At 46.7% G+C, this 26,133-nt stretch overlaps 5 protein-coding genes across 12 annotated transcripts in view; 1 reads left to right on the top strand and 4 right to left on the bottom strand.

The window, feature by feature from the left end:
* The window catches only part of LOC142906843 (uncharacterized), a 188,628-nt gene extending 174,277 nt beyond the window's left edge, over positions 1–14,351 (bottom strand). The window contains exon 1 of the mRNA XM_076055500.1: positions 14,302–14,351. The gene's annotated coding sequence lies outside the window, so the exon portion shown is untranslated. The remainder of the gene's footprint in view (positions 1–14,301) is intronic.
* The window catches only part of LOC116957278 (uncharacterized), a 609,203-nt gene that overhangs the window by 153,423 nt on the left and 429,647 nt on the right, over positions 1–26,133 (bottom strand). The gene's annotated exons all lie outside the window — the stretch shown is intronic.
* LOC116957235 (uncharacterized) overlaps positions 1–26,133 on the top strand; it is a 479,173-nt gene that overhangs the window by 273,534 nt on the left and 179,506 nt on the right. The window lies entirely within an intron of this gene.
* LOC142906859 (uncharacterized) overlaps positions 1–26,133 on the bottom strand; it is a 284,641-nt gene that overhangs the window by 180,347 nt on the left and 78,161 nt on the right. The window lies entirely within an intron of this gene.
* On the bottom strand, positions 2,702–14,874 carry LOC116957220 (uncharacterized). 7 transcript variants are annotated; one of them, XM_076055471.1, is made up of 4 exons: positions 14,769–14,856; positions 13,455–13,545; positions 12,399–12,477; positions 2,702–7,004 (listed from the first exon to the last, which is right to left on the bottom strand). In XM_076055471.1, exons 3-4 carry the CDS (start codon positions 12,401–12,403, stop codon positions 5,582–5,584), a joined length of 1,428 nt encoding a protein of 475 aa, XP_075911586.1. In that variant the 5' UTR covers positions 12,404–12,477; positions 13,455–13,545; positions 14,769–14,856; the 3' UTR covers positions 2,702–5,581. The 7 variants fall into 7 exon arrangements, with proteins under 7 accessions (XP_075911586.1, XP_075911585.1, XP_075911590.1 ...); XM_076055470.1 differs by lacking the exon at positions 14,769–14,856 and adding an exon at positions 14,302–14,427; XM_076055475.1 differs by lacking the exon at positions 12,399–12,477.

The raw sequence follows: 26,133 nt of genomic DNA, 5'->3' as shown, positions 1-26,133 counted from the left end.
AGGGAAGCGTAGGATGGCGGTGACGCTGGAAGGCGCCGTCGAGGTACGCGGCAGCCCGATGACACGTGTCCCCGAAGGCCGCAATTGTAGCAGACAACACGGCCGCCACCGTAACGAGACAACCTCGGCCGCCGCTGCTCGTCTGTCCGCCGCGCACCATGACCGCGCCGATCATCTCCACACACGCCAAAAGGGGCTCCATTCGATCAGGTGGCCCCAGCCCCGTGTGGGACATGGCACACGTGACCTGCGCCCTGTCCCGTTGGAGAAGTAGCTGGGCTCGGATGTACTTAGCGACCTGGACAGACGAGATGTAATCATCTTCAGCTGGAAGAATGATATGGAGGGTTTCCGCCAAGACCAGCAATCTCTTGAGGACCAACGCATCGATGCCATTGTGGTCCATCTCCGGGAAGGCGTATTTCACCAGCGTCAAAAGCACACTACAGAAGGCGAGGGCCAACTCGTCCTTCCCCTTCCTTTGCGTGGCGAATTTGTGGCACGCGTTCGCCGAAGGCTTGTAGATAGATGCCAACCAGTCGAAAGCCTGTGTGAGGGTGGACCTCTCCGGCGGCGGGACGGCGAGAAATGCCGCAAGGACGTCATCGAGGGCGGCAGGTAGCGCCCGCAGCGCCTCCATCTCTGTCCACCCTGCCAAGCCGGCGTTCGTGATGAACCGCTGCTTGAAGGCCACCCAGTCGTCACTGGTAGCCGCAAACTCTCCAGCAAAGTGAGGCCGACACTGGAGAGCTGGGATGTTCCTCGGCACCGACGGCGCATCTTCAATTTTGGTGGGCTGCGTGCTCCGCGCCAGCGACAAAATGGCGGCCGAATGCGCGGGCTGCGCCACTGAGTTTCCCGCCTGTTGCGAAATGGATAGTGATGAAGGCGGCGAGGGCGTCGTCATTCAACGCGGCCGGGAGCGCCCACAGCGCCTCCTCCTCTGTCCATCCCATTTCACGGTGCAAGAGGAAGCGGCGCTGAAAGGCCGCCAAGTCACCGCCCACCACTGAAAATTCTTTAAGGACGGGCAGACGCTGATGGATGGTCGGCACGTGCCCCGCTGACAGAAGATTTTTGTTGCTTCTGGCAGGAACTCCGCCGTCGCTGGTGCATACAATGCCGGCTCGTTGCGGCGGTCGCACCACTGCTGACGCGGCGACCGCTGATTTGAGCGGCCTGAAGTCGGAAGTGACGTCAGTCCCATGATGCATCTGTCTTCCGGCAGAAGCTCCCCCACTTTCGGAGGGAGTTTCGAAAATTTGTGCAGGAACCCCGGAATTGGCAGTGGCCACGGCCGCCACCGCCACCGGCTCCACGCGATGGATTTCATCCAGGATGGAGGCCACGGTGTGCAGGAGTTCGGCGAGACAGGAGTGCGCCATGCACAGCACTCTGCCCGGTGGTGAAGTCCCGCCGGGTGGCCGGGCAGGCAACATCTCGGCCAGCGAGGCTTCCTCGTCTGCAACCGGGGCTGGTATGTCGGCAGCTGTGTCGTTTTCTTCTTCGCTCGGAGTCCTGGTACGTATCTTCCTCCGCGTTTCCATTGTCACTAATATAAGGCCACTTCTGAGACCAGTTGTAGTGGGTAATAAACTCGAGGGAACTTTCCTTTGGAGGCCATACGTTCATTACATTAATAACTCACGAGCTACAATACAAAGGGGTAATGGCCCCTTTCACCCGATACTCTACGTAGCCGGCTAGCTTGCCTCTTCGGCTATCTCTACGGCTACCCTGCCGGGGCTTGAATCTTCTCTGACGTCTTCACTGGTTATAAGCTCAGAGCTTCACTGGTACAGCTCCAGCCTCACCCTAGCCAGGGATTTGGCTTTGCCCACAGGGCTCTGCTCTTCAGGACTCCAGGTCGATCTTCAGTCTTCAGTTGGACGATACTGACTCGAACCGTTCAGAGCCCTGACTTATATACAGGGTCCTGACTCACTCCACCCCTGACCACGCCTCTCTTCCAGAACCTCATACTCCAGTCCCCTTCCGGGGGCCTGGGGTCCCAACCGTTGGTCCCGATGCTTCCCCCCAGGGATTGCTCAGGGCCAACTGCCCATCATTATTGTTGAGCCAATCCGGCCTCCCTTCTGCTCTCTACTGGACTGAGCTAGTACTGCCGGCTACGACTAGTGGCGATCATGGCCAACACTGCCACTAAACAAGCGTCGCGCCTCAAACTGTTATGTCCGCCGGACGACGCGCATTCATCTCAATTCCTGGGGGCTATATCCGGGGCATGCGTCCACGGGAACAATGCTTCAGAGATGCTCCACCTTTTCTCTCTCAGGGTTCCAGCTGCTGAGGTCTGGGGAGCCACCAACCTCGTCGCCGGTTTCGGCGTGAGTAAAGTTGTTAATAAAAGTGACGACTCCAAGAACGGTGTATGTGCGCCTCAGTGACATACACTACACTTGTATATTGTCTTAAAAAAGAATGAAAAAGACAAAACTGTAATTGTATTAAATTAGGCTAATTATTGGATATATCCAATTACATGCAATTATGCAAATTAGGCTCAGCTTCGTTGTCTAGGGTGTATTACCAATCGTGAAAATACAATGATTCTCGCTTTCACTTTCACTGATTATGTTTTAGTGTAATTTTGTCAGGTCTCAGAATTCAGATCTCAATGCAGGATACAGTTCTATAAATTAAGATTATGCATGAACTTAGGAAGGAACCACTCGGACTCTTCTATGTTAAGCAACTTTAATATTCAAAAACACTCTAATACGCGAACACACTTATGATCGGAATTGTCAATACCGTACTCCTGAAGATGTCCTACTCATTGATCCGTACAATTAACCCTCAATGGTTACGTTTGTTAAAACTGAGTAACAGAATAATCAGCTAACTCCTCAGAGTAGCGCAACCATACACTGCGTTAGGAAAAGTCCTTAATGTGCTAAAGAAGCATGTGCCCAATGGCAAAAATGTACATTAATGAATTCATTGGTAAGATTATGCAATTAACGAAATGTCCTGAAAAAACAGTGTGCATGCTAGTTGTGTCTATTTGGCTAACAGATGCTTATCAATTGGCTAATGCGACATCGATGAATTTGCGGGCAAGATTCTGTGATCAAAATAAAAATCTCAACAATAGTATTCCTGTATGTAGATTCGTAACATAGAAGCTTATAAATGTTTAGTGTGTCATCAATGAATTGATTGGTAAGGTTATGCATTTAATGAAAACGAATGACTAAAATACTTTTAAACGACCGTATTCTTGTAACTCAAGGGACAAAACAATGCTTTTCACGATCAGCAAATAGTTAACGCACCACCTTGGGATGGCAACCCTTTTCGAAACACAAAGATAACTTTTTGGAACAATCTTATTAGTACCAATATGCACGTTGTTTGGGTGTGTTGTCTTCTTGCTAACTGTTGAGTTAGCGGCTTCTGAGGTGCAACATTCCTTGTACGAAAAACACCTCAGATCGCCAGCAGGGGCACTGGGTTGGCATGTGTCGAACACACGGCGCTCTCGGCTGCTTCGTCAGTCTTTCTCCACTGCTGGGGTGGTTGCCGATTCGGCACGCTGGTCATGCTGTCGGCGGTACCCATGCTGGCAGGGATGTTGGGCCCGGCTCCGTCTGCGTCGATGTGCGTGATGCTCCCATCGCCAGACACCGCTCGCAGCTCGTCCGCTGGTTGCCGCGCATCACCCCCCTTGGCACCAGACTGTTCATCCTTGTGGAGAGACTGTGGAGGGACAACGCCTGTCGTCTCCCCCCCCCCCTCTTCAAGAGTCCTCTTCCAGTTGTCTGTACGACTGGTGCTGCAGAAAGGACACGCTACAGATCAAGTTATATCGTGCCTTTGATCTGAGCACAATCGTAACGATTATCACTCTATGATCCCATGTGTTGGCTATACACAGTGACCTCACCCCCGGGAATAGTAAAACTACAGCACTCTTCCCCACGTTTGTATTGTAATACTGCGAGTACCAGCCTTGGCTGGCAGCCTCTCTGAATGGCGCAAAAACATTTTTTTAACTCTCCGTGATGCGTGGCTTCTGCCATTGCAGAGTCCATATCAATTTTGCCAGTCACGAGGGCAATCCCTGGAGCCTGCCACTTGCAGTATTGATTTCTGTTCTTGCATTCTTGCTTATATCTGAAATTTTCCACCTCAGGCTCTTTCTTCTCACAAAGGGGCAGCTGTTTTTCTTTTAAAGTCGCTTGGGCTCTTTGTTGTCCGGATGTCTTCATTACCACCATGTTTCCGTTCACGTTTTGAGCAGCGTTCCCCATGCTCCCATCACGGGTTGGAAGTGTTAAAAAACATTTCGCCTCAGACTTGCAGTCTCTCTCAAAAAGGGGCGCTGTGGCCTTTGAAGTCGTGACCTATTGTGCACAGGTGTGCTTGCTGTTGCCATGTTTTCTGTCCTTTCATCATGGGTAGGAAGTAATAATAAATAATTTTACACCTCTCATAGCTTGGTACCGTACCACTTTCCGCAGTTTTGATTCTGCAAGAGACTCAAAGTACGTTCTGAGCAGCGTTCACAGCACTCGCATCGCAGTTTCGAATTCTCGCGTGGTATTTGATATGTTAGGGGGAGGCGCCGCCTGCATACATAATTTACTGCTACCATATGCTGTTAGCTACTGGAAGAAAAAGGCGGTTGGTGAGGCTCTGATCCCGTGGAATACATATTATCTTGTTCGTGTGTGATTGACATTTCACATTGTATCTCTTCTGAATGACCCTAGGTCTAATACTTTAATAATTATTTGGTTCATGCTTAACCAAGATTTGTGGTATACCATAGTTGTTACCAAGGATATTCCGAGGGTTTTTATTAACCTTTGTTCCCTGTCTGTATCGCCAGGGATCCATGCTTATTCTCACGTAATATTTTGATATCCTGAGGTTGAAAATATAGCTAAGCTTCCAACTTTACTTTTGTATTTAAAAAACCCCAGTCAGCTTATAATGATGAACTGCCCTTGGGTGGATTTTGCTGTCCGGGGAGGTTTGTGACCCCTGCTGTTTCCGTCTTGTTGGTTTTATTGTGGGTTGTTTCCTTTATGGCAGTCTTCTCTTTTATGGCAGTCTTCTCTTGAAGTCAACTGGGGATTTCCCGCAGAATCTCATTAGCCCCCCTTGACTTCCCAAGCAGGCTTATTAATAATTATCTTCCAGCTGTCTTTTTGCGTCAAGGAAGGAGGCAAGGGGGGACTCACCCTTTCCATGCCACAGCGCTACATCCCGATCAAAATTATTTTTAAAAAGGGCAGAATCACTCTTAATATACATTTTTGGAGAAGGCATGTATACAACATGCTCTTCGAGTGTTTGTGATGAGATTTGATACAAACCTCCGAGTTGCTGAGGCAATTAAGCACCATATAAATGCTAATATTATAACAGTGAATGCTCGGGAGCGTATTGGCTCTCGCTCCTGGTTAGAGATCTACCCAACCCACAAGTCCGCAAATACTGGCCGCTCTTACTCTGCAGGTTGAACAGAGGAATTAGGTGTTCAACTTCACATTATTTCATTAAAGGCCTGTGACAAAGGTGAATCTAATGGAGCTTCATTGTCTCAAGCTTACACATCTACAGGGTCTCCATTTGACTTTGTATTGTCTAAGAAGTCCACCCACACCTCCACTTCCACAAACTGCTGGGAGTTGTCTCGCTCTGCTTCACAGTCAGAATTCTCCTCCTGCTTCACATTCCCTCCATCAATGTGAAGGTCCGATTTTGAGGTTGAATCTTCATATTCACATTTTACCTTTACTTTTTCGCTCTTCACTGTCGCCTCTTCACATTTCACATTCGCCTCTTCACATTTCACTTTGATACCTTTTAAAGTGTCCAAGCTTGGATTTTCTTCTGGTTCTTGTTTCAGGAGGGATGGGCTCATTGCAGCACTTTGACTTTCACAAGTCGATTTCAGACCACACTCCTTGGGGTTCTTCTGATGCCTGTGTGTTATCTGGTGTCTATGAAGATGTGATGACTGGGAAAACGCCTTCCCGCACAGAGTGCACTTGAAGGGTTTCTCTCCCGTGTGTGTTCTCTGATGGCTCTGAAAAACTGATGACCATGCAAATGCCTTGTCACACACAGTGCACTGGAAGGGTTTCTCTCCTGTGTGTGTTCTCTGGTGGCTCTGAAGAACTGATGACCGTGCAAATACCTTCTCACACACGGTACACTTGAAGGGTTCCTCTCCTGTATGTTTTCTCTGGTGCTTGTGAAGAATTGATGACCGTGAAAACGCCTTCCCGCACACAGTGCACTTGAAGGGTTTCTCTCCTGTGTGTGTTCTCTTGTGCATTGTAAGATATGATGACTCTGTAAATGCCTTCTCACACACAGTGCACTTGAAGGGTTTCTCTCCTGTGTGCGTTCTCTGGTGTTTTTTAAGATATGATGACACTGTAAATGCCTTCTCACACACAGTGCACTTGAATGGTTTCTCTCCTCTGTGTGTTCTCTGGTGTTTTTTAAGATTTGATGACACTGCAAATGCCTTCTCACACACACTGCATTTGAAGGGTTTCTCTCCGGTGTGTGTTCTCTGGTGGTTCCGAAGATCTTTTGACTGTGCAAATGCCTTCCCACACAGAGGGCACTTGAAGGGTTTCTCTCCCGTGTGTGTTCTCTGGTGGCTCTGAAGATCTGATGACTTTACAAACGCATTCCCGCACACACTGCACTTGAAAGGTTTTTCACCTGTGTGTGTTCTCTGGTGTATTTTAAGATGTGTTGACTGTGAAAATGCCTCCTCACACACAGTGCACTTGAAAGGTTTCTCTCCTGTGTGTGTTCTCTGGTGTCTTTTAAGTTGTGATGACCATCCAAATGCCTTCTCACACACAGTACACTTGAAGGGTTTCTCTCCTGTGTGAGTTCTCTGGTGCTGTGTCAAAATTCCAGTACGATCCGTGCTGTTTGCATGCTGGTCGCATTGTTTCTTTCTTGTACCGAGCTGCGCTGAGTGCCTTTGCTCCATTAGATCAATTCTGCAGAGGAAGCGTCAGAGGGAGCGTCAGAGGAATGTATACACAGTCACACATGACTTACACATCTATACTTATTCAGAGATTCATTATATAGTGAAAAAGATTCTCCAATTCATCACAAGGGCTCTTAAGGCACACAATGAGAGGGAAAATGGTCATGAATATGCCTGGATGCCCTAGTATCTTCAAAATGAATGTTTACCCAAAACACCAAGCACACAATTTCGGCTGTCTAGCTACGAAAGCATTTATTTAAGAAAAATTCAGCTAACATAACAAACGGTCCATACTCTTTGGTTCTATTGGGTAAAGTCACGTAGGTGAAAATAAAATAACAAAAAATCACGACGTTTCGGCCACAACACAAGCGGCCTTCATCAGGTGAAGGGACGAGACTGTCTGGAGGACAGCGCTGGAGTGAGAGAAGCCACGCTTAGATCACGACCTTTAAGCTGTGTGAGAAGAAAAACACAAAGCGCCTTGTGATCGCGGCAAGGCGCTTTGTGTTTTTCTTCTCACACAGCTTAAAGGTCGTGATCTAAGCGTGGCTTCTCTCACTCCAGCGCTGTCCTCCAGACAGTCTCGTCCCTTCACCTGATGAAGGCCGCTTGTGTAGTGGCCGAAACGTCGTGATTTTTTGTTATTTTATTTTCACCTACGTGACTTTACCCAATAGAACCAAAGAGTATGGATCCTAGCAGTCACGAAAGCTTTAAATCTAGAAAAAATAACAAAGGGTGAAAATAATATTATTTGTATTATGCAGAAATGCATAAATTCATGTTCAATCGAAACTTCGAGGTGTGAAGCCAGGCTCAGATTTTCTTGAATGCTCGGATGAACAGATCTAACTTCAGCTGCATATGTGCTGAGATATTTTCCTGACTGTTTCCATTCTTATAAAAAAAGTTCCAAAGGAAAACTAAAATAAACTATTGTTTTGATTTAACCTCCATGTTCAATAGTTAATATGCATTACTGAAAATACAAACTTGACACTGTCACACATTGGCATGGTAAAAAGTGGTGTTGTCTCCAAAACCATGCCTGGCCGCCTTCATCTGCTCAGTATTAATGCTTCCTCACTTCACCATGCAATTAATTTAAGATCAATCAACATAGCAGAGGCCCACAATAACTTCAGCTTTCACTTAAACTACGTAACACGATTGTGGTCCCTGGGTAGCAAGTGTTATTTTTTAATTCGTTATGCCTAAAAAGTATAGAAAATGGCTATTATTCCCCACAAACTTTGCTTTTGTGACCAGGACTGTACGTGAAGGAATGACACAAATGCACACGTTTTTAATTGAAAATAGGTAAATTGCAAAATATCACTGTCCTGGTCACAAAAGCAAAGTTTGTGGGGAATAATAGCCATTTTCTATACTTTTGAGGCATAAGCAATTAGAAAAAAAACATTTACTACCCAGGGACAAATTAATTTTTTTGTTACAGAGTGTTGTCAATTGTGTTTACTGTCGGCAATAATCAAACTAATTGTTGAGTTCATAATGCAGTCAAATAACTGCGCCACAGCTCCCCACAAAGATAAACTCTTAAATACGAATACATTTCACATGTATTATTGACAAATTATATAAACAAAACATCCACCATGCATGACGAATTGGAAGTTACCTTATCAGTGCTAATGCCATGATAGGTGCAATTTAAGGCAATGTAAGTGTAGATCCCTTATCAGCAGAAAATGAGAATGATCCAGGTGTCAAGGGATGACTGGCAGATGAACCAGCTGCGCTCCCCACTGTCTTGCTGGGTTTTAGGAACTCAGCATTCTACCCATTCATGTAACTGTCACTCCTCCGACCTCATCGTTGTTGCAGAGCAAATTTATCTTAACTGCCCTGCAGCATACCTCACGGGCCTTCTACACAGAGGCCAATATTGACACGACTGACACCAGTCATTGGCGGTTTCCGATCACATCCTCCAATCTTCTCTAGCCAATGCCATGCCTGTTTAGCCCCTAATATCTGGACTAACAGAAGCTGCTTGAGCACGCGGTAACTGGGAATGCGGGATTCATGACCGGCCCAATGCTGCCTCGCCTATCGAAGAGACTCATGATTATATTCTAAATTGATATATTAAGGATCTCGAAGCTTACTAAAAATAGTCTGGTTGAATTAAGGATGAATCACAGGCAGACCAGCCTTCACTGTAAAAGCCAGCACAGATGGTCATTTAAATAAGTTCATATTTTGCATCAACAGAGTAATATCTATGTCCAAGAAGAATCACAGCTTTGTTCGTTTGTTTCTAAAAACGCTTGTCCTGGTGATGGTCGCGGTGGCAGCACACTGAGTAGGGCGGTCCAGGCCTCTCTTTCCCTGGCGACAAACTCTAGCTCAACTTGGGGAATTCCAAAGCCTTCCCAGGCCAGCCAAGCAACATAGTCCCACCAGCGTATCCTGGGCCAGCCCTGGGGTCTTTGCCCAGTGGGACGTGTCTGGTAGAGTTCCAGGGGGAGTCGATTGGGAGGCATCCTTACATATATTCTATATTGATATTACCGCTAGAGCCAGGTCCAGGGGTTGTGTTTGCCAACAAGCGACTCATGGCCGTGTGACCATGCAACCAAGTCAGGCCAGCTCGAAATGGCTACGTGGTGCCATCCTGTGCACCAAACATCCGCAGGATGAAGGGTGAGTGACAGGTACGATGCCAGTATGGCAGGGAGAGGGATGGTCTCAGACGGACTAGACCTTGGCGATGGACACTCAAAGCTTTGTATGGAGCAAAAGTACAGGCATCTTCCACAGTGTTACACAGTCTAATGAAATAACGCTGCTTGACTAATTTTTAGTGAGACTTTGGCTGCCAAACCAGAGCTGGTCGTGAACACATTAACCAGGTATAGGAGCTCCTCCACCCACTTGTAGAACTGCCTGATTATCCATGGAGAGTTGAGCAGGTGCAGTGTTGAATGACATGAAATTCCCAGGCAGGTGATTTATTTTTGTGGGACATTTGAAAGCCCCAATTCATGATGGAATTATCAAGTCACAGAACAATAATTCCCTAATTCCATATCATTAAGTAGCCATTACCAAATCATCTATAACCAGGCATTGATTAGTGTATCATTGTAAGCGTAACGAATACAATGGTTTTAATATGACCATTGGGAGCTTCTCAAACTACATAGTTATTGAAGATGCTATGAAATGAGAATAGATTTTCCCCTTTTTTCTGGCAACAAAACATGTGTTAAGATGTTACAACACCAAACTGAAACCTTTTACAAGGAATCATGTCTGCATTAAGCACTATACTTGTGGTCAGAATGCAAACAAAATACATACTCTGATAATATATGCATTGTCATTGAAACTGATTGGTCCACACCAGACAGCTTTCTTTTGAGCCTAGTCTCAAAACGGTGTTAGAGCAGAGGACGCCAAAAGGCGTACAGCACAAAGACAAGCATTATCAGAGTAATAAGGACTCGGGGTGAGCATCACATTCATGGGACCTCCTTTGTTTGCATTATTGTTTCCCTTCTACGTGACTTTACCGAAAGAACCAAGAACACTAATGAAACTCCTTAACACAAAGTTAGACAGCATGCTGCCTGTGCTGCACCTACAGCTAATGAATATCCTGAACACTAAGAAGCAGGATCATGTTGCCAGGGCTGCGATGGCTGCACCTAATGATATGACACTCCTGAACACCAAGAAGCAAGACGGCATGTTGCCAGTGCTGCGATGGCTGCACCTACAGCTTATGAAACTCAAGTACAGCAACAAGTAATGTGGCATGCTGCCAGTGCTATGCCTGGACCTACAGCGAATGCAACTCCTCAACAGCAATGAGCTACACAGAAAAACAACACAGTACAAATGGCTGCTGCCAGAGCTAATCAAACTCCTGGCCACCAACAAGCAAGGCAGATTGAAAACAGCACTACAATGGCTGCAACCAGGTGCCTACCCTTCAGCCAAAAGGAAAAGTCTTTCTTTTCCACACATTCCTCACTTCATTTACACTTCTGATTCATTAGTTGCCATTGGTTCCATGTTTACTTCTTGCAGCTACTGCCATGCAATGACATGGAAAGGAGACCCTCCAGGGCTAGGCTGCAACTGTATCATGTTCTTTGGGTCTTTCGGTAAAGTCACGTAGATATGTTAAAAGAAATCAACAAAAAAACTACCGACGTTTCGATCGCAACACAAGCAGTCGTCATCAGGAAAAGGGGTTAGCCTCTAAAGGCACACTGTTTACAAAGGTTTGGAGATAGGTGTAGCCCAAGTGTATCAGCAGCATCAGCAGCAAGGGCGCGGTAGCAATGTCAATGCAGCAGCAATGCCAATGCAGCATGCGTATGTAAGATCGGTGAATGGCCTCCACGGCGAGCGCTCTGAGGTGGCTATGTTGAGAGATTAGCATGTTCATGAAAGATCGCAGAGCCGCCGCCATGTCTAGGTTGGCGAACGAAGGTGGCTGTGTTTAGTGTGAGAAATTTAACCTGTTAATGTAAAATCGGAGAGCCGAAAATAACAGCTAACATTGGAAGGTGGTAGGATGGGAAGATCACAGCAAGTTATTACTTAAACTGGTTGATAACGTCCTTCCAAACATTGTTAACTTTGTACCCATGTTCTCGGTTGAAAATGTGTCTGTATATATGGATGGCTTCATGAACGAATCTTTGTTGATAGCCAGTTGGTTTGCAAAGTACCTTCATCTTATAGAAATCAATTTCGCATGAGCATTAAACCAATGATCAGCCACGGCCGAGGTATTGGTCCTACCGTGTTTCAGATCTGCCTTATGTTCACGAACACGGTCCGAGACATGTCGCTTAGTTTCCCCAATGTAACGCAGACACAGCTTAGTTTGTAGATGCCAGAGTATTGCATGTCAGGGATCACATCCCAAAAAATATGAATTCCTGCCTACAATTAATGACCATCCCGAGCCTATTCATGTATTGATACCTGCCAACACTACGTATGCAAGCAAATTCCAAAACAACAATAGAAGATAGAACTCATGCTTCAAAATTATATGTTTTGGCACCAACCAACTCATCCCGACATCTGGCTAAATGCGCACATTTAAAGTGCAGGGCCAGGTACATAATCGCATTGGCAGTCTGCTGCCACTACCTAATGACCTACATACATTTCTACAGATCTACTTTCATGTCTGACAATACTAGACAGGCTCACCAGCATTGCAAAAATGTCATCAACACCAATATGCAAGTCCTATTGCTGTTGCAAGACATGCTCCATAAGAAAACTCCTTTGTTCACAGTTTCAAGTGTGCCATGGAGAAGATGACTTCAGAGTACAATGTTGTCATTCATGCCGACTAAACTCCACATGGTCAGCAAGAGTGTCGCTTAAATGCACTCACAACATCTGAAGTCGCTGTCATTCTGACTGCTGAACAGCATGTCACTCGAGGCATCGTCTTGCAACTGAGGAACAATACCCTACACAGAAATGAAACACACCGATCCTATGATGCTCTTTAATGTCTAACGATTTTCTGGCAAGGTGATGATGGCTACAATTTCCTATTTCGCCAAACTGACCCAGCAACAGGCTTGTCAACACAAAATAAGATTTCCGCCATGGACTTCTTTGCCTTCAAAATCATGGTGCGAAACGGCAGCTTCAATCTCTTCTTGAGATGCAAAGAGCTCTTCCACCAATTTTCTGTCGACATATATGCTAAAATTTAAGCTTCATTAGATTAAACCCACCAGATGGCAAAACATCCAACATTCTTTATCCTGAAGCTCTCCAAGGGCAACGAATTTAAAAGCTGTCCTCATTATGAAACAAAGCGCTGCGATTGTAAAATACAAACAAAAAACCGTGACAATATACACACATTTACAGACTTCATTGGCAGAATTCAATAATTATAATAAAGCCAGCATTGCAAGGCATCACTATTAATGTTTGATTACTGAAGCCGGGTAACTTAGTTATTACTGAACTAGCCTTTTGCCCATCCTAGGACGGAAGCTATAATATTTACGAGTATAATTGTACCCGGTGTAAATTTAATGGCAGTGAATCTTGCACGAAAGAATGTCATCAAACACTACACTGCATTTCAATGTAGCACTATTTATGGCAGTGAACCTTGCAAAAACTATGTCATAAAACACCTAACTTCATGTCACTGGAGAACTGTATTTAACCGACCTTCAATTAGCCTTTCACCCGTCCTAGGATGGAAGCTGTAATATTAAAGATGTATATTTACGTTTTCTTGTGATTGTACATTTCTTTAGGAATTGTTGCACGTAAATAAATGTTTCTTAACTTAAAAAATGAAACCTCAGTATACGATATTTTGCGTGAATCCCTTGTACTGTCTTAATGGCAGTGATTCTTGCACAAAACTACGTCATCAAACACCTCACTTCATGTCACTGTAGCACTGCATTTAACTCACCTTCAGTTAGTTCAAAATCACTGCTCTGATACTTTATTTTCTTCTGCTTTCGCTCGCTGGGGTTTTAATCCATTTGAATTCGAGACAATGTCTGGAAAATCACAGAGAAATTTAAATATTTTATCATAATTTAGAAGCAAAAATTACCTACCTTTTTTGATTAAATAAATAAAGACGCCAAATACACTTTGTTGCTGTGGAGAATTATTTATTTGATTAACTTTCAATAAATTGAAAGCAAATTTGCATTTAAAAAATGCCTTGCTTATGATCGTAACGACGGTGGGGGGGGGGGGGCTTCTTTTACAGTGACGTCACGTACGGATGTAGCACTGTGCCGCGTATATTTATTTTTTATCGTCACTTTCTGTAAAGAAACGTCATATTTGAAGCGACTTTGCGAACAAAAAATATCTTTCCGCTCGACCTTCTACCCGCGTGAGTGTAAAAATCCACCCGCTCGTGATTATTTAATGACGGTGGGGGAGTGACGTCAGGCGCATTAAACACATTATGGGCGATTATAGTAGTAGTTAAAACTATACTTCCGATGATAGTTCGTGCATGAGTGGGGAGCGGTAGTACAATGTTTAGCGTGCTGCGCTATAAACCCAGCGAGCTGATTTATAGTCCCACAGAGCCAAGCCACAACATTTGGCTGTCGCCTGATGAAGCTGGTTGTAATTACTGGCGAAACGTCGTACTTAAGATTGTAAATGTTGGGGCTGTACTAGTGACAAATTGGCCACGTTCTGTTTAGGTGACAAACCCTAATAATTGGCTGTGTCTGGGTGGTGGCGGGTTTCACGACACCTTAATATATTTACGTGATCTAACCCAAACAAACCTGTATTATGGATGTATATTTGGAGTTTGCGTGTCTCTCTCCCCGTGGATTCTCTAAACCACGCGTTTATAGTTTTTGACAGACAGATATTTCCACACGTTGATAAGCCACTTTGTTGTGGGCAGGTCGCTTCTGAAAAAGAGCGGTGTAGCAGCTCAAGTGGGCTTGGCCTTGGTCAGATAAAAAAAACTGTAGAAATATTAAAAAGAAACAAAGTTTCAAAGTAGCGAGCCAGGTGAAGACAAATTAAACTTAAGCAGAGAATTAAAGCAAATGCAACCAGGCGAGGGCAGGAGGCAAAGCCTCGCATGGCTTGGCCCCGCGTTGTAATGTTCCAACCTGGACATCGATTCCATACTCGCTGCTACTCATTTGATATCCCTACGAGAGACAGAAGGAGCGAGGCTCTACCTGGGTAAACAACAACAACAACCACCACAACAACAACCACGATGTGAACTTCTCACCTCGGATCTCAGTGAGCGCGCGCACAGTGCAGCAGCTTCCTGGTATCTCGTGACGTCACGCGGCAGCAGGAGGTGACATGACGTCACTTGCGGGCTTCAACACAAGCCCTCCGCCAACGAGCAGCGGTGTAACTGAATAAATTATATGCTTAGCTCTTTCGGTAAAGTCACGTTGAAGGGAAACAATAAAATAATGAAATATATATACAACAATAAAATTATCACGACGTTTCGACTGTAACACAAACAGTCATCATCAGGTGTGAAAAAAACAACGGCAAGAAGCATTTGAAAGAAGTGGCGGTTTGTATTTTTTTTTCAAACGGTGTTTTTATTTATTTTTAAACGGCGTTTAGATTTTATTTATTTATTTTTACACGTTGGCTCCACGGATAGCGATTTGACAGTTTTTTTTAGAAGGACGAGTCCATCTATGTTCGGAAAAGAGGAGGGGGGGAGACGAAAATTTTATGTATGCTGTCTGAAAGCCACCGTAAGCATGATCAATTAAGACCCGAAATGGTTTATCAAATCCTTCCAATGATTGCTAAGCCAGAATCCATCTTCTCGGTTGAAATTGTCTCTGTGTTTGTATATGTATATGTGGATAGCCTCATGAACGAACCTCTCATGGTAGCCCGATGGCTTGCAAAGAACCTCTGTCTTGGAGAAGTCAATGTCATGTGAGCCTACTGAATAATAACAGTGATCTGCCACGGCCGAGGTGTTGGTCCTACCGTGTTTAAGGTCTGCTTTGTGTTCGGTCCGAGACATGTCGTTTGGTTTCTCCAATGTAACTACTACCACAGAGGCAACTTAGTTTGTAGACACCAGGGTACTGTATGTCCGGAATCACATCTTTTACAGATGGAACCAGATCACGGATTTTATGTAATGTGTTGAAACGGACCTGGATCTTGTGTTTAATCAAGATTTTGGAGATCTTTTTTGTGATCCCCGCAATGTAAGGTAAAGTGATGGTTTTGAAAGGCTCCTCAAGAGGGTCCTTCTTCATGGTTTGAGTGATAGCTTTGCGGATTGTATAGTCGGAGTAACCATTAGCCTTAAGAGCTTGGTGTACGTGCTTGAGTTCACTGCCTGTGTTCCTGGTCGGATATGCATTGGGCTCTATGGTACAGAGTCTTGATGAGAGAAGTCTTCTGTGATGGATGGTGGTGGGAATCCGGTTTCAGATAAGCATCCGTATGGGTAGCTTTCCTGTAGACAGAGTGGCTCATTGAACCATCAGGTCTCTTTTTTATTAGGACATCCAAAAAAGGTAGCTTGCCATCTTTTTAGACTTCCATGGTAAATCAATTTCATACACCCAGCCATCAGATTTACCATGGAAGTGGAAAAAGATGGCAAGCTACAAAGAATATATTTTTTAACAGGTCACGATTCAGTATATTCTATGCACGATTTCGTATTTTATGCGCAAAAAATAATAAATTGTGCGCAAGACCGAATCATTCGCACAAGTAAAATAAATTGTGCATATAATTAAAATGTAGGGTTTTTTTTACATGTTTCTATAAAGGTGCTTTGTACTACCGCATTTTTTTAAAGATACTTAGTATCAGTTTCAGTTTGAGTTAATTGAGTAATAGTGTAATGATTCGACAGAGGCGCACACACTCGTGTGGAGGCAACACTATTTATTTAACACAACTGCAACACAACTTTTGATTTAAAGCTTTCGTGACTGCAGGGATTCATATTCTTGGTTCTTTCGGTAAAGTCACGTAGAAGGGAAACAATATTTTTTTTTACCAAAAGAACCAAGAATATGCAACACAACTGTAACACAATTGTAACACACCCTATACATAAGGTAGTGACCACCGTCCTAATCTCACTAACACTCAGGTACTACTTGGTGTGACCAAGCCAGGAGGCTTCTGCTTGGCCATGATGACTGGAGGCTTCTCTCTTCAGAGTCTTCATGAGGCGTCTTCATCCCAGGCACAAACAGCCCAGCTCTCTGTGCTGAGCCCGCTTATAAGCTCCTTGGCGTGGCCGGCCACACCCTGGCCACGCCCCCCTTCTCAACCCCTCGAGAAGGCTCCACTCCCCAACTACGTGACCCCCAAGGTCCCCCCTGGGCCCCTGACCCCCACCTTGATCCGGTCACGTGTCCAGTCGGGGTCACTCAGAGTGGCACGACCTGACACGACCCCCATGGCACTCGTCAACAGCCTCCATACCGACCCGGCAGTGACGTCACGATTACAGACCCAACATTGCAGTGACGTCATGTGTGTACAGACCCGACATGGAAGTGACGTAATATGTCACTACATCACCCCCCCCCCCCCCCCCCTTGTAACATACTACTGGCGACCGACAATAAATTACGCGAGTAACATATGTACACATATTATAAAAAAAGGATCAACAACAATAAGCATGCATGAACCGATTAACTCGCAAGACCTCCCTCCACATCCAGTGCACCCCTGTAAAATCACGCACACACAGAACAATAAACAACCAGAGTAACAACTTGCAATGCGTGGAAAGAGTCCTTTGAGGCATGCGGTTTTGGGACGGGCCCGTATGGCCGGACCCTCAGGCGAGGTGGGCCTAAGCTCACTAGAAGGTTGGGTGCGGCTGCTCCATCACGGGCGGCAGCGTCGACGGGGGGCGGTCGGTTGCCAGCTGCTCCGCACTCAGTGGGGCGTCCGGAGGAGCAGCAGCTAGCAGCGCCGTGGGGTTCAAGAGCTCTGATCCTGTGGGCGGGACCACAGAGCCACCAGCTCGCCCGGTACACCTGCCACTTGGCCCGCGGGAATTGGAGATGAGGGAACGTGACGAGGATGAACAAACAGCTTAAGTCACGACGGATTTACGAACCAATTCTGGCGGCCGAACTGGATCTTAACACACTGAGGCCGGTCGGCCCATAGCACTTCGACCGGACCCCGCCAGGGCCTATACAGCTTGGGGGACGTACCGACAGGCACTTGCGGACAGTGCAGCCAAGCCCTGTCTCTCGGGGCCCACTGTTTGCCCGATTCGCAACGACCTCTCAAACACTCGTTGGCAAATTGCCGGGTGGCGGAATTTTCTCTAGAGGTCTTGCTCCCCTCCGAAACTCGTTGGAGGGTAAACCGCATAGCTTCAGAGATAGGTACCTTCGGCTTCCCAGGAGCCGTTTTAAGCTGGACATAAATGGGGGGGGGGGGGGGGGGGTTAGGTTCCCGCCCATACATCACAAAGAAGGGTGAGTAGCCAGTGGAAACGTGCGGGGTCATTCTGTAGGCTGCAAGCACTTCAGGGATGCGCAAATCCCAATCCTTCTGTGACTCATCGACCTGCTGACTCAACATTGAGGTCAGAGTCCTATTGAGCCGCTCTACCATCCCATCCATTTGGGGATGATAGGGCGATATGCGAACCTTTTATGTCCCCAAAAGGTCGCACACCTCCTTCAGTAGTTTAGCCGAAAAATGTTTCCCCTGATCAGTGAGGAGGCGCTCCGGGGGCCCTTTAGCCTATTGATTTGGGAGCGGTCAAGCCACAGGCCAGCGGGAAAAGTATTCAAAGCCCACAAGTAAGTATTTGTTTCCCCGGCCCATAATGGGGAAGGGTCCCAATATATCGAGAGCCACAAGCTAGTTGATGCGGGACACTTTCATCGACTGTAAGGGCGGGTAGCACTCGACAGGCGGCGGCTTGCGGCGAGCACATGGCACACAGCCCTTCAAAACGTTTTTAACGTCCGCCACCATGCTGGGCCAAAAATAATCGAGCCTAAGGGTGGCCAGGGTCTTATGAACCCCCAAATGCATCAGCCGCTCATGAATGGCCACAATCAGCCTGCCCATGAGGCTCGTAGGCACAAAAATACCATAACATTGCAACCCGCCATCCCAATACATCAACAGACCCCCCTTTAGAAGGACGGGGGCAACCCTGCGTTGGCCCGAGCTGTCACCCAACTCTCTGACGCAGCACCGCAACCGCAATAGGGAGGCGTCCTCCGCCGAATTCAAGGAACAGTGCACACAATGCGGATCTCTGAGCGCTAGACAGGTTCTGATTCTCGGAGCATCCGCCCACCTGGCATCATCTGTATGCGCGTGGCCTGAGGTCTGCAAAACTTCAACACCCCCAATCATATCCCCGTGGACGGTCGCGGCCGAGGCGTGAGCGAGCACTGTCCCCGCTTGAATGACCGACGCGACAGGCCCCACATTAAGCATTTGAATGAAGGGCTGACGGTCCCTTGAAACTAGTGTCTGGGCACCCACAAGTGCCACTCCCCGGGCCGCTTTGTTAGATGGTCCCAATACAATCCCCCCTGCGGTGGTCTCCCGATCAAGAGGCTTGTGCAGCCGCCGGGGGACGAGCATCTGTGCCCTGAGGAGAATCGTAACCATGTCGGTAACAAGCGCCTGAACAGACACGTTAATGTGATGCATTTTGGTGGGCGACGATAAAAACGCAATTCGCCTCCCCGAGGGCAATTGCAAACATCTCTGGTCCGTTAAGATTTTGAGGGGCATCTTCCTGAGGAAGTCTGTCCCTAAAAAGCACGGCACCACTAAATAATCAAAGACCAATACAGGACCTTCCAATTATATGTCTACAATGGACACCTCCGCAGATAGCTGGCTCAAAATTCACAACGATCCCCCATTAGCGGCGAAGTATGGAACAGAAACGGGGTGCAATGAACGACAATTGCGTGGTAAAATGTTGAAAATTAATTCAGAAATCATGTTGGCGGAAGCCCCCATATCGATAAGAACCCCCACTTCTATGCCCTGTATAGTACCGATGACCGCCAATGAGCCGGCGGTCGCAGCGACAACTCGATGGGCTAATTTCTACCACTGGTCCAGCCCGAGCGGTCAACCCTCACTAAAGGCAAAAGATCCCTTACGCGCCGCGATCCGACGAAGACGAACAGCAACAATGCACGGATCTACACGAACATGAGATGGGTGAGGTGGGGACGAGGGCCGAGTGTGTGGTGCACTGTAACTTGGCTGGGGGCCCCTTGAAGTCGATGGCGGCTGGGATGACGACGATGGTGGCCCAAAGCATACTCAACGTGCAGCGCGGCACCCCGAGGTGACGTGTCCCGGCAGCCTGCAATTGTAGCAGACGGCGCAGCTGGAGCTCGGACAAGGGAAGGTTCCTTGTGGACGGTCGTGTCTTCCTTGCCGCTCCACATCGCGCCTCCGACCTCCTCCACCATCTACAGCAGCACAAACTGGAGCGTGCTCATCCTCTTCCAACTTCTCGTGCAAGGTCGTCGGTGTGGCGCATGCCACCAGCCTCGTTTGTCTCTTCAACCCCAGGTGAGTCTGTATACAGTGGGCGATCACAAGGAATGATGGATCATCCTCCTCCGAGGCAGGTAGGGCAACATTTAACTCCCTCGCCAGCACCAACAATCTTTGTAAGATTAATGAGTCAATGCCCGCCGCCTCCATCTTCAGAAACGCCGCCTGCGCCAGGAACAGCAGAGCACTTCGGAAGGTGAGGGGCGTCTCGGCTTCCCCTATCCGTCATAAACTGCGGCCATCGCCTTGAATGCTTGTGATAGTGTGGACCGCTGCGCTGGTGGGATGGCGTAAAATGCTGCCAAGGCGTCGTCGTCGAGAGAGGTGGGGAGCGCCTTCAATGCCTCTTCCTCAGTCCACCCGCTAAAGTGCAGCTTGCGGTGAAGCGGCATTTGAACGCCTCCCAAACCCCGCCAGCTGCTGTGAATTCACGAACAAATGGGAGTTGGCAATGTAGCGTTGAGATGTCCCGAAGCATGGCCAGTGAGTGGGGGAAAATGGCGACATCCCCGCCGCGTGCTCCCGCCAAAATGTTTGCTGCTCGATCGGGCGGCGTGGCGGGAGAGTGGTGCACTTGGATGGCGGCAGCAACGATGACGACGCCACGTGGCACCAGGGCAATCTTCTCCGTCGACAGCTCTCCGGGGCGAGCTTGGCGGCCAACTTGGCTGCGGTGCCCAGCAACTCTGCAAGGTGGGCGCTCACCATCTGACGAGCGTCGGACGGCGATGAGTCTGCAGCCTGAACCGTGCAGCGCTGCTCCGCTGGCGGTCGAAGCCTCGGTAGGATCCTCTGGGGTTGCCATCCCCAGGGCTGTTGGTGGGATCATATCTCCGTCGTCTTCTTCACCCGAGGAGTTTCTGGTAGGTTGCCTATGACGTGTGAGCATCTTGTCTCGCTCTAAGTAAGTCTAACCTGATAATTGCCACTTCTGTCACCAAATGTAATGGTTCGACAGAGGCGCACACACTCGTGTGTAGGCAACACTATTTAATTAACGCATCTGCAACACAACTGTAACACAACTGTAACACACCCTATACATAAGGTGGTGACCACTGTCCTAATCTCACTAACACTCGGGTACTACTTGACGTGGCCAAGCCAGGAGGCTTCTTCTTGGCCATAATGACTGGAGGCTTCTCTCTTCAGATTATTCATGAGGCGTCTTCATCCCAGACACGAACAGCCCAGCTCTCTGTGCTGAGCTTGCTTTTAAGCCCCTTGGCGTGGCCGGCCACACTCTGGCCACGCCCCCCTTCTCGAAACCTCGAGAAGGCTCCACTCCCCGACCACGTGACCCCCAAGGTCCCCCCTTGGCCCCTGGCCCCCACATTGATCCGGTCACGTGTCCAGTCGGGGTCACTCAGAGTGCCACGGCCTGACACGACCCCGTGGCACTAGTCAACTGCCTCCATACCGACCCGGCAGTGACGTAAAGCGTACATACCCAACATAGCAGTGACGTCATGTGTGTACAGACCCGACATGGTAGCGACGTCATATGTCACTACAATAGTAATCAAATAATGATAGAATAGCTAATGAAACAATTCATGAATTTAACGCTATCTATTTAAAATATTCAGTCTGGTCATTACTTTCAACTCAAATCATAAATAAAATATACAACATTTAGAAAATCTAATAATTAAAATTTATATTACACCAATAAAATCTTAAATAATAATATTTTTTTGAAGCAAATTGAACGCTACGATGGATACAAATAAAATGTACCAGTGTCTTTTTTATGTGTACGTGCTGGCATATCCAACAAAGAGCAGAACAGTTTGCCAAGAAGAACTGGATCAAAAGTGGAATGGCATAAAAAATTATACAGATTTGCAAGTTAAAGTTGATCATTGGTTGCAAGAGTTAAAGGCAATTTCCAAAGCAAGAAAAGGATCACTTCTTACGTTTTGGGCTAAACAAGCATCATTTGCCAATGAAAAGAAACCCCCAAAAACGTGCCTGTCGAAATACCTCAGAATTCTGTATCGCAGTCTGATGAACAAGTGACCGATGCTCAGGCTGATGATTCAGCACCTAGTACTAGCAATTCAGCAACATCAAGAATTGCTACAGCCCAGCTGCATTTGGTAGACGCAGATTGACATTCTGAATTCTGATCTGGTCGGCTTGTTCGAACGCCAAAAACGTGGAATGCTTAAACAGCAAAATGATGTGGAACTGCCAAAGAAGAAGAAAAAAACTGAATTGGAAAACCAGTTGAAGAAGAACAATGGTGATCAAAGAAGAGCACAGAAAGCAAGAGATGAGAAGAAAAGAAAATTAAATGCTCTGTTTGAAGATAATTCAGTCCTACGCACATGTCTGAACGTCATGGCCAAGCCTGGTAGGCCGAAAATTGAGGAAGATCAGCCTTCATTACTGGAAGCTATTGTGGATATTGCTATGCATGGATCGGCATCGCATGAAAGAAGGCAGAGCAATGTGTACAAAGCATAAAAACATTAGATCAGCTGACTGAACAGTTGAAGATGGATGGCTTTACAATCAGTAGAAGTGGGCTCTACCTTCGTCTTTTGCTGAAGCGCAGTTCATCTCTTGAAGGACAGCGTAATTTGTCAACGGTCCCTGTGAAACTAATTAGAGTGCAGAACGATCACCATGCCAAACATATCGACGATGTGTTTTGTACGGCAACAATAAGGCACTTGGAAGAGTTGGCGTCCATGCTAGGACCGAACGATGTGTGATTGGTGAGTCAAGACGACAAAGCTCGTGTTCCAATAGGGTTGACTGCTGCTAACAAGCAAAGTCCATTGCTGATGCACATCGAGTACAGAGTCAGTCTGCCTGACCATGACTGGGTTGTGGCCACAGGACACAAGCTAATTCCTTCGGTCTATGCCGGAATCCAAATTCAGTCTAATGGACTAGGAAAACGAGAAGCTGTTGGTTATTCTGGACCGACCTACATAGCAATCAGATCTGGAAAACACTCGTTATCAACAACATTCAGCCATGGAATTGATTTCGAAAAATTGCTCACTCTCGAGGAATTTGACGTCATTACAAGGAGTGGTATTGATCGATTGGTCAAACCAATTTTAATGTCGATTAAGGTTGCAGTCCACCACTTTCTTCAGTACGATTTCGATGCTTTATTCCTCGCTACAAACGCTCCAGGAAGAAGCACATTTAATAAGGTCGAGAGAAAAATGACACCACTCAAGAAGGAACTTACTAAAATTGATATTTCCACGTGACCACTACGGTAGTCATTTGAACGAAAGAGGTATTACCATCGACGCTTATTTAGAGAAGAAGAATTTTAAGTTTGCAGGAAACACTCTAGCCTAAATTTGGTCACAGTTCATTGTCGATAATTTTCCGACAGTGGCTGAATACATGGAGCCAACTGAGTCTGAGCTCCAGGAACAAGACCTCTTGTCCAGAGATCAGAAATGGTACGACGTCCACGTACGAACAAGCCAATACTTAACACAGATTGTAAATTAACCGACAACAAGTGGCTGTTTGAAACCAATAAGCTCCTGTTTTAGTGTGGTAACAGACATATTTATTCCTCCTCCTTTACCAGCTGTTCAAACAAGCGAATTCCAGAACGGACAACAAATGGAGCATCTCATAAATTCCCATCTCTGTTTGCAGCACAAAGTTTGAAAGTGGATGACATCCTTCCTCGCTCTTCAAATCCTTATCGGTCGATTCCATATGACTTGTATTATCCGTCAATACAATCCGTGCTTAGCGATAGGATTTGCAAGAAATGTCTTGGATACTTCTCGTCGTTCGTCATGCTGCGCAGCCACTCTGTAACACATAAGCAGGAATAAATTATTATTCCGCCCAAACGCATCAGGCCACAGAGAGTCACTGCACGTCGGTAACGTGAACTAATGGTTGTAATCGCGAACGAAGAAAATGGAGAGAGTGCAAATTGGAAAGATGAGGAAGAGCTTGACCTTAATGGAATATCCATTCCACAGGATGAAGAGGATGAAGAGATCCATGCTCTCCTATTCATTCTATGAAGGAGCATTTTTCTTCTCCATGGGAGAATGTAGAAGCATACATTTTGTAAATGTTTTGAATGATTGTTATTAAACATTTTGATTCTAATGATTCGACCAGGGCTTTTAAATTCTGTGGAAGTAATATGTGATTGTTATAATTGTACTCTCGATTTTGCTTCGTTCTACTATAAAGTTTAAAGTATCTTTGTATAATTATAATTACTTCTAATCTTTAATAATTATAATATAATTTAAATATAATATTCTGAACATCTTCAGTTTTAATTAGACGATGAATATTTTCAAGTTAATTTTATGCAAAATTTCAGATTTCCAATGCCTCCTTTTTAATACATGTCTTCTCCTACAACATCAGAGTGCAGTGCCACATTAAATACGCGCTACAATGACAATAGTTTCAAGTGATTTGAAGCATGTATCATTTTCAAAATGGAAATATGGTTTTGAAGGGGGGGCAGAGCTTTGTGATGTCATGCTTGACGGGGGTCTGACTTTTTGTGACGCCGTGTAACGAGGGGGGGAGGGGGGTCAAAATCGTCCAAAATCGCGTGACCTTTTAGGGGCTGATGCCCACCTCCCCGCTCCCCGTGAGCGGGCGGGGCGCGACGTCCACCCCCTCCACTTACCCCTCCTCCTTGGCCACTTCTCACCGGGCCCCCGCCGATCGTATGATCGCCCCCCCCCCCACACCAGCGCCCTCTCTGAGGGACATGGCTAAGTGGCTGGCTCACCACCACCCAGAGTTATCCCACACACTCCCACGTACACCACCACTAATGCGGAGGTGGCTGCGTGCACCTACCCCCCCCCCCCCCCCCCCCCCCGTGGATAAACCTTAATCCGCTGTGCAAACAGATCCTAATGCTAGCGGGAAAGGAACGGCTGGCTTTGCCGAGGGAGCTAAGAATATGAATGCACATTACAATTCCTTATAGGGGAAAATCATACTAATTAACGGATTACTAACAGCATATAATCACTAACACACATTACAACTTATTACTAATCTACAACTCATTACTAATCATAACCTTTGACTGATTACTAATCGATTATATAATTACAATACCCCCCCCGCCTCTAATCACTGCACCTGATATGAGTTAAATGATGATGTCACCCTGCTGCTCTAGATAAAACCGGGAGCAAGCAAGGGCTTTACCATTCTGGCGAATTGCCCGATGATGCTGGATGTATTTACCAGCGAAACGTCGTACTCAAACTTTAAATGTTGTGGATTCACTCTTCAACACACCGGTGGGCTAAAGTAGTGAATTACTTGTCTTTTGTCAACGTGACACTTTTTTTTGCTGATTGGCTGTGTCGGGTGGTGGAGGGTTACGACACATTTATAAATAACGCAATCTAACCCAAAAACCTTTATTATGAATAATATTGGTCGCGAAAGCCTACGTGTTAAACTGGAGTGTTACTCTCCGTTGCGCCTTGACCCATTGTCTATGCACCCGTCCTCCCCACCCCGGCTACAACCAGTTTGGTCGGGATGGCCGTGCCGCGGAATACACATCCGCAGCTTAGCTAGGAACTTCCCTCCCACCTCCTCATCTGTGCTGCCCGCGAAGTGTTTGCCCTCGAGGCCCTATCTCCCATGTTGTGTGTGCTTCATCGCGGCCAGCCTGTAAAGCTCTATGCGCCCCTACGACTTATAAAAGTTGATTTTAGGGGGGTTGCCGTATAATCGGGCCTGGGGGGGGTCGGCCAATCTCCTGGCAACGGGAAACCGGGGGACATCCCTGCTAGGGGCCTTTCGGATGAAAACCCGTGGGCCAGGCACCCCCCCTTCGAGACCCTACGTGGGTGCGTGTGTGTTTAGTGGGGTGTCTGGCAAAACAACCCCTTACCTGCTCGTGGTGCCGGATGGGCAACGTTGTCATGGACAGTGCCATGGAGGGAGGGCCAATTCCAATTGGCATTTCCCCTCAGGGCGTTTGTAGCCACCACAGTGGCTAAATGGGGGCTCTGGACGGGTGCAAAGTGCTGGCAACCACTCTACCTTCAATAAATAACCATTAAACCACG

Source organism: Petromyzon marinus, chromosome 71 (genome assembly GCF_048934315.1).
Source record: "Petromyzon marinus isolate PM22_M1 ecotype Great Lakes invasive population chromosome 71, UKy_Petmar_22M1.pri1.0, whole genome shotgun sequence".
Lineage (NCBI taxonomy): Eukaryota > Metazoa > Chordata > Hyperoartia > Petromyzontiformes > Petromyzontidae > Petromyzon > Petromyzon marinus.
Note: the sequence above shows the minus strand (reverse complement) of the source record. Positions and strands in the feature narration are given on the sequence as shown.